This window comes from Carcharodon carcharias, chromosome 22, assembly GCF_017639515.1.
Source record: "Carcharodon carcharias isolate sCarCar2 chromosome 22, sCarCar2.pri, whole genome shotgun sequence".
Lineage (NCBI taxonomy): Eukaryota > Metazoa > Chordata > Chondrichthyes > Lamniformes > Lamnidae > Carcharodon > Carcharodon carcharias.
The window spans coordinates 55,487,040-55,500,253 of record NC_054488.1 but is presented as its reverse complement, the minus strand read 5'-3'; the positions used below and the strand labels follow the sequence as shown (position 1 = coordinate 55,500,253).

General features: G+C 45.1%; 1 protein-coding gene across 3 annotated transcripts in view; it reads right to left on the bottom strand.

The window, feature by feature from the left end:
* Positions 1-13,160, bottom strand: part of slc26a11 (solute carrier family 26 member 11) — a 26,267-nt gene extending 13,107 nt beyond the window's left edge. For 2 of the 3 annotated variants that reach the window (XM_041217317.1, XM_041217319.1), the window contains exons 1-7: positions 13,100-13,160; positions 11,503-11,893; positions 10,512-10,704; positions 9,357-9,442; positions 5,334-5,413; positions 3,860-4,002; positions 857-1,032 (exon numbers count right to left, since the gene is read on the bottom strand). In XM_041217317.1, coding sequence (XP_041073251.1) covers positions 857-1,032; positions 3,860-4,002; positions 5,334-5,413; positions 9,357-9,442; positions 10,512-10,704; positions 11,503-11,688 — 864 coding nt within the window. In that variant the 5' untranslated portion in view covers positions 11,689-11,893; positions 13,100-13,160. Of the gene's footprint in view, positions 1-856; positions 1,033-3,859; positions 4,003-5,333; positions 5,414-9,356; positions 9,443-10,511; positions 10,705-11,502; positions 11,894-13,084 lie in introns of all 3 variants that reach the window. The other variant, XM_041217318.1, reaches the window with a different exon arrangement.
* Between the last annotated feature and the right edge of the window lie 54 nt (positions 13,161-13,214).

Here is a 13,214-nt window from a genome sequence, read left to right as displayed (position 1 = left end):
ACTCCAGAAAGCCAGTTGAAGGATAGTCTTGCAGCCAATTTTTACTCAGTCTAATATTTATTTAGAGAGCTAAACGTTACAAGCATACCCCTCCTAACTCAACCGCACCACGTTTTCAGTAAGTATCTCTTTATATGTGCTCAAGTGAAACCCTGATTAATGCCCATCACCTGCATATAATTAAATATCTAATTAATACACAATTAAAACTCACTGCGGTGCATATCCAAGCATTTAATACAACACAGCTGAGCCTCGTGATATTAATTATATTATAGATATTTTCTTTGAGTTCTCTGGCCGAAGGTGACCCACAGCTAAATGCCATGAGGCAGACCCCGAATCTACTCCAGCCGGAACACAGATCGAACACTGTGCAGTTGGCACTAATCTGACTGGTGTGCTAGCCGTTTAATCAACCTAGCCATCCACTCCCCACATATTACAGATAACAGTTAAATAAATATATCTCTGTGCAATGCCTCATCCTCGATTATTCCAGCAATGAACAGTTAACTCCACTTCACGCCAAATTATACAGTGGCTTTTGTTGCAATTGTGTTCAACAACAGCTGATTTAATCAGGACTGGGTTACTAGTTAGAAACTTTATACCTGAATGCAAAGGTCTAAATAAAATCCCATCAATGTTAATGTATTGTAATGGCAGGGAGGTGGTGCTGGGGAAGAGGAAGAAGATCGCTTTGATAATCTGGCTCAATGTCGATTATATATATTGGAATTTTAGGTATAAAATCTGTTCCTTATTGTGCATTATTTAGTACTGGACCACAGTCGGTTTAATCATTGGATCATATTCGGTTTCATATTGGACTGCCTTTACGATCGACCCTTACCTGAAGCATCTCAGTGAAGCCAACAGTACTATTGGATGCTGTGTCTGAGAAAGGCGGGAGCCGGAAAGGTGGGAGACCCTGGGCAGTTTTTCCTGTCAGAGTGAACACGTGCTGATCTTGGCTTTCAAAGCTGTAAGCGACAAGACTGGCAGCTACCACGATCACAGCATTCCGGGCTGCAGAGGAAGCAAGGATATTATGACTAAACCCCAACAACACGTCCTTAAATACAAAGGGGGAAACTCCACATCAACTTATTACCCATTTGCTTTCTCCCCTCTGGGGCTAATTGGTTACCCACCGAAAACTTTATTCTGTTCCAACTGGTGATGAAACCACCCCCTCCTTCTATTCCTCCTCCATTTTTTTATTTAATTAAACTTGACCTACAAACATTACTTCTGCTTTCTCAGATCCCACACTCTATCTTGCCTGACACTGCAGTCGATGCAGCTCCACCCCCTAAGATGGGGGGAAAATGGGGAAACCTTGTGTGGTTCTTTCACCTTCCCACGGACAGGGATCGCAAACTAACCACGCACTGTCTCGCGCACCCTTTCCTCAACTGTTGTCCCCACTACCTCCCCATCCTCACTTCTCCCTCCCCTCATCCTTTAACCTATCTTGTTAAAAAAACAAACAAATACTCAGAGGGTGGGCAACCTGTGGAATTCTCTGCTACAAAAGGCTGTGGAGGCCCGGTCACTGAGTATATTCAAGAAAGAAATTGATAGGGTTTTTTTTTTTTTAGATATTAGGGGCATCAAGGGGTATGGAGAGGAAGTGGGAATAGGGCGTTCAGATAGGGAATTGGCCATGATCATATTGAATGGAGGAGCAGGTTCGAAGGGCTGAATGGCCTATTCCTGCTCCTAATTTCTATGGTTCAATGACCAAAGGCCATGTGATCGCCAGTAATATGTCAAAGCAGAGTTGGCAACTGTAGTTTGTGTTTTTTTTTGATTGGTTTCCTGAATGACGCTAGATTTTTAAACATACACTGTATTGAGAGTTTGTGAAGGGTATTTTCTACTAAGATTGGTGCATGTGACTATAAAAGTGTGTCACTGTAGCCACACATACGGCTAGTCAGCAATTCCAATTGGCCAGAACTAATCTACTGAAAACAGCTTCCCTCGAAATGAGGAATGGAATTGATAGAAATCTGATGGACTCTCAACTAGTGTGCGCAATCTCTCTCAAGGTACGAGTTTGCAGAATTTGGGTGAGCTACACTCCCTGGGTGTTTCACTGTACATGGTCAGGAATCCCCCTTTGATGTGTCCTTGCCCTACCCCCCTTCCCACCTCTCTAAAATCATGCTTAAACAACATTAAAACCCCACATGTGGTGATGTGCAATCCTAGTCTTGTGTTTCCAGTTTCAATATTGAATAAAACTTCTCTGGTGTTTTCAGGGAGCTTTTATTTTGTTTGTTTGTTTTTTTACAAAATGGGTTAAAGGATGTGGGGAGGGAGAAGTGAGAATGGGGAGGTAGTGGGGACAACAGTTGAGGAAAGGGTGCGAGACAGTGGTTAGTTTGCGATCCCTGTACGTGGGAAGGTGAAAGAACCACACGAGGTTTCCCCATTTTCCCCCCATCTCAAAGGGTGGAATTTTTCCTCATCTGATTCTGAAAATGGCCTGTCCCATATCCTGAATCTGTGGCCCCCGGTTCTAGACTCCCCAACCAGGGGAAACATCCTCCCTGAATCCAGTGTGTCCAGCCCTGTTAGAATTTTATACGTTTCAATCAGATTCCCCCTCATTCTTCTAAACTCTAGTGAATACAGTCGAACCAATCCACCCACCCCCCCCCCCCACCCCCCCCCCCCCCCCATACAACGGGATACTCTGGATCAAACATGATGAGCTTGCTCATTGTTTACAAATGTTATTGCATTTACCTTAGCTGAGTCCTTACATATTAGTGGGCACTGACTAAAATCTTTGACTGTGTTTTATGGTGTGGTGATTAATAATTTATGAATCATCAACACAGAATAGAATGATTTAAGGATTAGCAATCTTTAAATTAAAGCTACTCCTGTGCTGTTTCTGCAGTATTGACCACAATGAGAAACACCAGAATCCCTGATTCAATAAAAAAAATATTCAAGTTACCGAAACCTTTCATACAATTACGACATTTTCCAACACACAGCAAGTTACAAAAATCTTAGTTTAATTCACTGACGGCCAAACCCCACTGCCGACTTCAAGCTTCAGAGAGAAAAAACCAGCCTTCCAAAAAACAGCAAAGCTGCCTAATTCTTGGAACAGGATACACACACGTTACAAAGTACATTACAAGGTTTCTGATGAAGGGTCAGAGACCTGAAAAGTTGACTGTTACTCTCTCTTCCCCATAGATGCTGCCTGACCTGCTGAGTATTTCCAGCATTTTCCATTTTTGTTATACAGAGGCCATCTCTCTATCTCTCTCTCTCTCTCTCTCTCTCTCTCTCTCTCTCGTGTGTTCTGGTTTGTGCTTTTCTCTCACTTGTTATACATGTGCAAACAGGGACGGTTTCTCCCAAGTGCTTGAGGGACCACTCATTCTGGGAGACTCCGGTTTAGGAATCTTACAAGACACAAAGTTTACATGTATACACCATGCGAATACAAATATTGAGATGCCCAACAGTATCTAAAGACTTTTATTTCAAATCCAAAATACAATTAGCCACCCCACAGGTTCCTCAGTTTATGGCTAAAACACTGGTCAGCACAGCAGCAGAACAAGATGTCACTTTTCTTGCCCCTGTAGAAAAGTGGGTATCATTCAGAAGCAGTGGCTCCTGAGCCAGACATCTTGGCTGGTGAGGGCACTGTTCAAACCCGCCCCAGAATTACACCCAATGCCACAACTTTCATTAGAAGATGTAAACACCACCACCCCCCCCCCCACCCCGCCTTCAACAAGTTGGACATATTAACATCACCGGTCGGATACAATAGAGCTTTCGTTCTGGCAACTGTGGGATGCAATGATTTACAGACCTGTTCCAGTGAAGTTGACAATGTTGTAACACACCCTGTTGAGGAGCAGCAGGTGGTCGGATTTTTCCGGAAGCTGGTTCTTCATCATCTTCAACAGCACAAGCAGCAAGACACAGACCAAGCCTAACACGAGGTCTCCGATCCTGTAGCAAGGTGGAGGGTGAAGTGAAGCACTGCACAAAACTAGCAACACACAGATAGACCCTTCAGCCCATTTAAGCCTGGGCTAGCTCCAGACCTGCTCTTTCCCTGTAACTCATCATCTAATTTCCTCTTAAAAGACGGTGATTGGCTTGCACTGTGGTAACATGCTCCATTTTGTAGAGTGAAACTAATTCTTCTATCTCCTGCTTGGAGTTTGTGGTATTGATCCTGACTCAATACAACCCCAATTCACCAGCCACTGACTATCATTTTTAATACCATTTACCGTCAAACGCCCATTGCTCCCACACCACCCCACATTGTAGGGGTTAGTCAGTAGAAACAAGCTGCTTTAATCCAGTCACGCTCGATGTCACTCTGGGGGAGGTGGAGTGGGGGTGGGAGGGGAGGAGAGGGTTAAGTGCCCGCATTCTGCACCTTCCTTACACATTGGTGTCAGGTAGAGATACAGGAACTCTCCACTTGGACACCCTCTGATCCACGCAGCAAAGCGTATCAGCAACCAGTAAAAATCAGAGCCTTTCACCAAAAAATCAGGCATTTCCCTTCTGCACCCAAGTTTCTACACAAATTTTGAAAGGAAGCCAGAGGCATCCAAGCAAGAAAAAGGAGAACAGAAAGTGCTTACATTGTCATTACTAAATCTTCAACCGCTTAATCTGAAAGCAACACTAATAAACAGAGAAAGGAGAGCACGCAATTATCTCATGGTGTCCCAGAAGTGCTTGACAGTCAAAAAATCCAAAGCACAGCGACAGTTATGATGTAGGAAAACACAGCAACCAAGTTGTGCACAGCAAGACCCCGCTAACAGCAATAATGATAACAAGTAGTAGTGTGTTTTCTGTGATGTTGATTGAGGCTTAAATATTGACCAAGACACCGGGTAGAACTCCCCTGCTCCTCTTCTTCGTAGTAATGCCATGGAATCTTTTACATCCACCCGAGAGCAGGCGGGGCCTCGGTTTAATATCTCCTAAAGACAGCACCTCCAACAGTGCTGCACTTCCTCGGTACTGCACCGGAGTGTCAGTTTAGATTTTGTGCTTTCCTACATTATAACACTTCAAAAGTAACTAATTGGCTGTAAAGTGCTTTGGGAATCATGAGATAGTGAAAGGTGCTATATAAATGCAAATTCTTTCTGGCAATCAGGAGACACTCCTCTCACTAGACCAGGGGTGCTGCAACCACAGAGCAACACAACTCCCTTGTCGTCTGTACAGGGAGTTGAACCTGGGGTCTCTAGTCTACATAGCAGTCCCTGAACCTCAGGAGCTGTACTCATTAACAAAGCTGAAATACTTACCTGGTCTCTGCAATATTATGGAACGTGTAGTATACCTCGCGGAAGAATTGACGGGGAATGTCATGGAGACCAAGGATATTCTGGATCAAACAAAGAGAATCAGACTAAAACATTCTTGCTTCAGATAGGGCACATCACAGCAATCTCCCAAAATAACCCCATCACCCCGGAAACCATCCGACTAAACATCCGGAACAACGCGAACGTGAGCAGGGTCGATCCTTCATCTTTTTCCCTTTGTCAAACCAGCAGCCCTGGCAAAATCCAAATGTTCCTTTTTTTAAATTTAAAAAAAAAATTCCATTCACAGGATACAGGTTTTACCAATAGGAGCAGCATTTATAACCCATCATTAACTGCCTGTGGAAGGGTGCTGGGGAACTGCTGCCTCGAGTAGTTACATCCGTCTAGATAATAGTTATATCGAAGCTGTATGGAAACTGGAGCAGCAGGTTAGGTCACTTCAGAGAGAGCAACACACCCCAGGCCAGGGAAGGAAGGCAGGTTTCCATCCATTACTGAACCAGATGGGGTTTTAAACCCATATTGCAGCCATATAAACACTGTGGTCACAAGAGGTTGGAGGCTGGGAATTCGGTGATGAGTAACTCACCTCCTGATTCCTCAAAACCTGGCCCGTCATCTACCAGTCCAGGAGTGTGATGGAATACTCTCCACTTGCCCAGATGAGTGCAGCTCCAACCACACAAACAGCTCAATACCATCCAGGACAAAGCAGCCCGCTTGATTTGTACCCTATCCACCACCTTAAACACTTTCTGCCTCCACCACCAACACCCAGTGGCAGCAGTGTGTACTATCTACGAGACGCAAAGCAGTAACTCACCAAGGCTCCTTCGACATAACCTTCCAAACCTGCAACCTCTACCACCTAGAAGGACAAAGGCAGCAGACGCATGGAAACACCACCACCTGGAAGTTTCCCTCCAAGTCATTCACCATCCTGACTTGGAAATATAAGACCATAAGACATAGGAGCAGAAATTAGGCCATTCGGCCCATCAAGTCTGCTCCGCCATTCAATCATAGCTGATATGTTTCTCAACCCCATTCTCCCGCCTTCTCCCCATAACCTTTGATCTCCTTACCAATCAAGAACCTATCTATCTCGGTCTTAAATACACTCAATGACCTGGCCTCCACAGCCTTCTGTGGCAATGAATTCCATAGAATCACCACTCTCTGGCTAAAGAAGTTTCTCCTCATCTCTGTTCTAAAAGGTCTTCCCTTTACTCTGAGGCTGTGCCCTCGGGTCCTAGTCTCTCCTACTAATGGAAACATCTTCCCCACGTCCACTCTATCCAGGCTTCTCAGTGTTCCGTAAGTTTCAATCATATCCCCCTTCATCCTTCTAAACTCCATCGAGTATAGACCCACAGTCCTCAAATGTTCCTCATATGTTAAGCCTTTCATTCCTGCGATCATTCTCGTGAACCTCCTCTGGACCCTCTCCAGGGCCAGCATATCGCTGTTCCTTGACTGTCACTGGGTCAAAATCCTGGAACTCCCTGCCTAACAGCACTGTGGGTGCACCTACACCACATGGACTGCAGCGGTTCAAGAAAACAGCTCACCACCACCTTCTCAAGGGGCAATTAGGGATGGGCAATAAAAAAAAAGTGCTGGCCCAGTCAGTGAAGCCCACATCCTGTGAATGAATAAAATAAAACCACAACCTGGAAGGTTCACGGGTCACTATTACTGGGACTAGCTTTGCGTATCAGATTTAGTGAATGAACAGGCAGGAATGTGGAGTTGAGGCTACAATCAGATCAGCCATCAAATGGTGGAACAGGCTTGAGGGGTCAAGTGGACCCACTCCTGCTCCTAACTCGTATGTTCATTCATATCCTCATAACTGAAACTCCCAGCTGCCACAATGGGATTTGAACTGGAGACTCTGAATTACTAGCCCAGCGATATAACCACTGTGCTAGATTAGTTACCAAGCCACAGCAGGTGGTAACCCAGGAATAAAATTTCCGGATTTCTCAAGGATAAGAAACTTTCCCCTGCTTGCCGCATCAGGTAGTGAGCTCCGTGTTCACATTGACACCCAATCACCCTCCTGCAAAAGGATCAACTCCAAACAACTTCCCATTTGCCTGGTAACTATCTCCTAGTTGGACTCGCACGAGAAGTGTAAACAGCTGGGATGAAGGAGATGTATTCCTTTCTGTCATATCCTGCTGCAGTTTGTTTTTCCCCCCCAATCTCTTGCCTCAGATGGATGCCTCTCCCTGCCCCCAGATCAGATACTGAGTGAAGAGATTGTTGAAAGGTCATTCAGCAAATCCAGTCAGCTGCCTGGTGCCTGTACCAGGAAACGCTTGCGTCCATTTCAAGAGCTCTTCTCACAGGAAAGTTACTTAATCCTAAGAAATCTCATGGCATTTTTGCCTAAGAATGTGTTTAATCCGTTTAAGAATGTCAACCGGAGTCACAACAGCTTTACAGGGTCCACAAGGTGGGAGAACTTTGACCTCTCTGACTATCATCTCAGAACCTCAAAAGATTGAGTTTGGGGGCCCAAAACAGAGCAAGATTTGATTTGGGTTCACTGGATGTGGTGAAGAGTGGCAGAGTATTCCAGTCAGATTTGGGAGCAAGGGCCAATCAGTGACTGAGTCACCATCACACTGTGGGATATCGGAGAGATTCACCTCAATACCTGAAGTCATTTTCTCCCCTTAATGTACCATATCCACATAAATATTGTCCAATTAGATCCAGTGCCTTCAATTTGGTTTTTTAAAATTGAGAATTTTTTTTTTATTATTCATTCACAGGATGTGGGTGTCGCTGGCTGGGCCAGCATTTTTTGCTCATCCCTAGTTGCCCTGAGGAGGTGGTGGTGGTGAGCTGCTATCCATGTGGTGTAGGTACACCCACAGTGCTGTTGGTACACCCACAGTGCTGTTAGAGGGGGAGTTCCAGGATTTCGACACAGTGACAGTGAAGGAACAGCGATATATTTCCAAGTCGAGATGGTGAGTGACTTTGAGGGAAACTTCCAGATGGGTGGTGTCCCCAACTCTCTGCTGCCCTCATCCTTCTAGGTGGTTGTGGGTTTGGAAGGTGCTGTCAAAGGAGCCTTGGTGAATTCCTGCAATGCATCTTGTAGATGGTGCACACTGCTGCTACTGTGAGACGTGGTGGGAGGGGGAGGGTGTTTGTGGATGTGGTGCCAATCAAGTGGGCTGCATTATCCTGGACAGTGTCAAACTTCTTGAGTGTTGAGGGACATGTACTCATCCAGGCAAGTGGGGAGTATTCCATCACACTCCTTTCTCTATTCTAATAGTTGTTTGGTAGCACAGAAGTTGTGTATTACTGAAAAGATACATGCTGATATTTTTCAACTTGCAGTCATCAGGACAATTGGTATTCTTGCAAATTGTCAAGGGAACAACAATTTATACTGCATGAGAAGAGAGTGCTGATTGGTTGGCAAATGAACTCTGAATGATAGAGGCTTTGCCATGGAGAATGAACCAGAGAATGGCTGTCACCTATTTTGTTTAGTTGAAAAAGATGCTGTGTGTGTACATGTTCTCTGTCTGCAAAGGGCAGGGCCCTGTGTATTAATGTATGTAGCTTCTAGCACGTGTAAGTGAGCCACAGTGAGCCTGAATCTGTTGTTCCCTTTACGCTTGGTGTTCTTGTGAATTGTCTCGAGTATAAGATGGAAAGATTCGAAGGCACGTGTCTTTTTTCAGCAATACTTTTTCTATTCTATTCAGATGCTGTTGGTTTATTTGGTGAGAGCCGTTAAAGGAAAAGTGCAGCCCTCGTTGCTTCCACTTGAGAATAATATTGATAATTGGATGTTAAAGTTCTCAAAATGCTTCCCAAAATATTTCCCAGTTAGTGTCCAAACAGCAGGAGGAATCATCAAACCAGAGACACGGGCTGCTTCATACTGAATATTAACCCTGCTTTGCTCAGAAAGCCAAGCCAACATCAAACATAAAACCACAGTTCTTCTCACACTCTGCTCACCTTCACTTGTCCAAAGCCAATGGTCACAGCAGCAGACGAGGTGAATCCCTTTATTACAGGATAGGAAATAAAATCAACCAGGAAACCTAGGGATAAATGGGAACAGAATTATTTAGCCATCTTGACCAGCACCCTGAGCTGGAGAGAGAACACAAGAGTCCCGTCTCTGTTTGTAAACTCCGGAGGTTAAACAATTGCGAGTGTTACAGAACAAGAGAAGAATAAAGCGCTAAAGCTGGGCAATAAGGACAGATGCAAAGTGTCAGTGCTACAATCGCTTCCCAGGTGGACACCAGGAGGTTTGGGAAGTTTACACGATTCCTCATTCCCAGCTATTGTCCAGCAGGGAAGGGGAGCTGCAGAACCCAGGCCACTGTCAAATAGCAGGCCCACGTTTACCACCTGGATTTGCAATTAAAGAACTGACAGAACCAAGATGTTAGAGGATTTCTGGCAACCATGGTCTGTTACTCCAGCACCAACCAGTATGACCAAAGAGAAGGGTTGTGGAAATACAATCACCACTTATAAAGCACCTTTCACAACATCAGAATGACTGTAAAGCAACAGGGGGATGGACAATGAAGCAAGTTGTATGTGGGAAATGTGGCAGCTGGTCAGCACACAGCAAGATCACACAAAACAGCAACGTGATAATCAGATAATCTGTCCTTCGGACGACAGGCGAAGGATAAATGTTAGCTCAGACACCGGCAAGAGTTCTCCTGCTCCTCTTCAACATAGTGCCACAGGTACTTCCATGTCCGCTTGACAGGGTCATGGTTTAACATTCCCTCTGACAGTGCAGCACTTCCTCAGTATTGCACTGCAAGTGTTGACCCAGACCTTAATTCTGGAGTGGGACTTGAGCCCACAACCGACTGGACTCCGATGCAAGGACCAAGCCAGGGCGGGTCACAGCTCAGTCAGTGTTGCTATTGAGCCAATCGCAAATATTAAGAGTTCGCTTGTCATTGACTTTCAAATCCAGTACCCAATATGGCAACAGTATCTCTCCAATCCATGTCCCCTCCTCCCCCACCCAGTGTCACAAGGTCTGCAAGGTAGTTGGTCTATCAGATACTAGCTCCTCTCTGCAAGGAGAGATCAATGGACAGCAATTGCTTGAATCTGTGCATCAAGAGAGGTTCTTACCGAGTTGCAGGATTCCCATTGCCAGTTGAATGCAGCCACAGAGGAAAGCCAGCAACACCGCATATACTGGGTTGTGATAGGCATATGAAGCAACGAGGAGGGACATGATCGCTGTTGGACCCAGAGTGATGTCTTTGGAGGTACCGAGGAGGCAGTACACAAAACAGCCCATGAATGAAGAATAAAGCCCATACTGCAGAAACATGGATGAGAGAGAGGGAGAGATATCAAACACATATTTTTTTTTTAAAAAAAGCATTTTTCTCTGGCTGGTAATACAGGATAGAGGACAGAACAGCTTTGTCTTAGGAGCAGAGGGAAGTCATTCAGCCCATCAAGCCTGAGCCAACATTTGATTAGATCATGTCTATTCTGTAACTTAACTCTATCCACCTGCCTCACCAAGAATTTGCCTTGAAAACAAAACAATCATAAACCATTTTACAGCCAATTAAATGTAGTCACTGTTGGAAAGTAGCCAATTTGTACACAGCAAGTTCCCAAAAACAATGTAATAATGACTAAATAATCTGTTTCTTTCTGTGTGATGTTGAATGAGGGATGAATATTGACCAAGATAGCAAGAACTACCCTTTTCTTCAAAAAAGTACCTCACGCCCAAGGGGGCAGACGGGGCTTCAGTTTAGCATCTCACCCAAGCAATGGCACCTCCAACAGTGCAGCACTCCCTCAGTACTGCACTGAAGTGTCAGTCTAGATTATGTGCTCAACCCTGAGGTGGGAATTGAACCTACCACTTTGTGACTCAAGACGCCTGAATGCTACCCAGAGTCATGGCTGGCAAGTTCTCGAGAGTTCTGAAACGTTAACTGTTTCTTTCTCCACAGATGCTGAATTATTTCCAGTATTTTCTATTTTTTTTTTAAAAAAAGGCATCAGCTACAAAAACAGTAAAAAAAAAAACCCCGAAGACATTCCCCCCTCCCTCTCAGTCAGTCTGGATTATTAATCCCAGACAAGAGGTGCCTACCTGAACAGGAAGGCCTGCTATTTCAGCATAGGCTAGTGCCTGGGGCACCACTGTCAGCCCCACAGTTACTCCCGCCAGTAAATCCATTTTCAGCCACCGGAGAGAATACTGAGGCATCCAGGCCAGAATTGGCAATCTCCTCTTCAAGGTGCGATAGGAGCAGCACTTCCTCACCACAGATTCCATTGCCACAATCGGCTTGTCTCCCAGTCTCAGGTGGTGAGGGCTCGTCTCTCTGTTGGCGCTGCTGGAGTCTCAGTTGTGCCTCACTCTCCCAAAGCGCTTTTCCCAATTGATGGGGAGCACCGGTTCCTCAGGGTGACACGGTCGAGTTGACCATTGTGAAGGCTCCACAGCATGTCAGATGATACCCCAGCTCCTCCCAAGGTACCTGAATGTTAAATAGAGGATTTTAAAATCACAAGTCACTTGGAAAGATGCAGCACAGGAGACTTAAGGCAAGTTCAGAAGATTACAAACTATCCAGTATTAACAAGTTAGGTTAATAGTTGTTTGGCAGGACAGAACTTAAAGTATCGTTGAAAAAAAAACATCGAAGCTTTTCATCTTGCGCTCATCAGGACACTTTGCATAAATACCAATATAAGGGGAAAACAACAATTTATACCACATGTGAAGGATGCGCTGATTGGTTGGCAAGTGGACTCTGATTGGTAGAAGCGTTGTGATGGAGAATGCACCTATTGATAGTGACTCTTTAATTCAGTAACTCTCAAGTTAGGCCAAGTATAAAATTCTTTAGTAAGCTGGACAGGGTAGGTGCAGAGGCTATTTCTCCTAACTCGAGAGCCTAGAACTGGGGGGGGGGGGGGTCACAGTCTCAGGATAAGGGAACAGCGATTTAGGATGAGCTGCGGAGTTCACAGAGAATTGTACATCTTTGCAAGTCACAAAACAGTTCAGGGCACGAGTACCCTCAACACAGACCGCAGTCAGATGGGGAAAGGGGAGAAAAGAGTCTCGATGGGCCGAACGGCCTCCTGCACCCTCCCTCTTTTGTTGAGTCAGGACAAGGTAAAACATCAGAGACGATGGGAGGGGGAAGTCGGATTCACGGTTCTTCAGACAGGATGTAGGCTCAGTGATACAGGGAAGATTACAACAATCCGAGGTTTCAGAATGGATCCGACAAGCGACCGCAAATTAAGCGATAGGGGAAATGCAAGAGATAGGATTTCAGATCCGAGACAGAGAGAGAGAGAGATCACAAGCGCGCACACAAGCTTGTAGCCATGTTAATGGCAACACAGGTTAGATTAGAAAGTCAGAAGTCAGTAAGACACAAGGTCTGGTTAATATGGTAAACAGGAAGACCGGTTGTTTGCAAATTTAAAAAAAACACATTTCCAATGGTAAAAATCAATGCGCCTGCACATTTTTAATCCATTAATATTTTAAGTGCTAATTAGAATTCTCAGGAGACTAATGCTGAGAAGGAATTATAAAAGCAAATTTGAAGAATCCCCTTGTGAACTGCCTGCTTTAAACCCAGTGCAAAGCTGCTGTTCAAAGTCATTGACCGAATAATTAAACTTCAATCCCAGTCACTTCCCTCCCTCACCGTCTTTTCACTCACTTCCTACAGCATCGATTCTTGGAACCGGGATGAGAATCTCCAGCTTCTGAATTACTGGGGGGGGGGGGGGGGGGGGGGAGAGAGAGAGGGATTTGTCACGTGATCGCCTCTCATG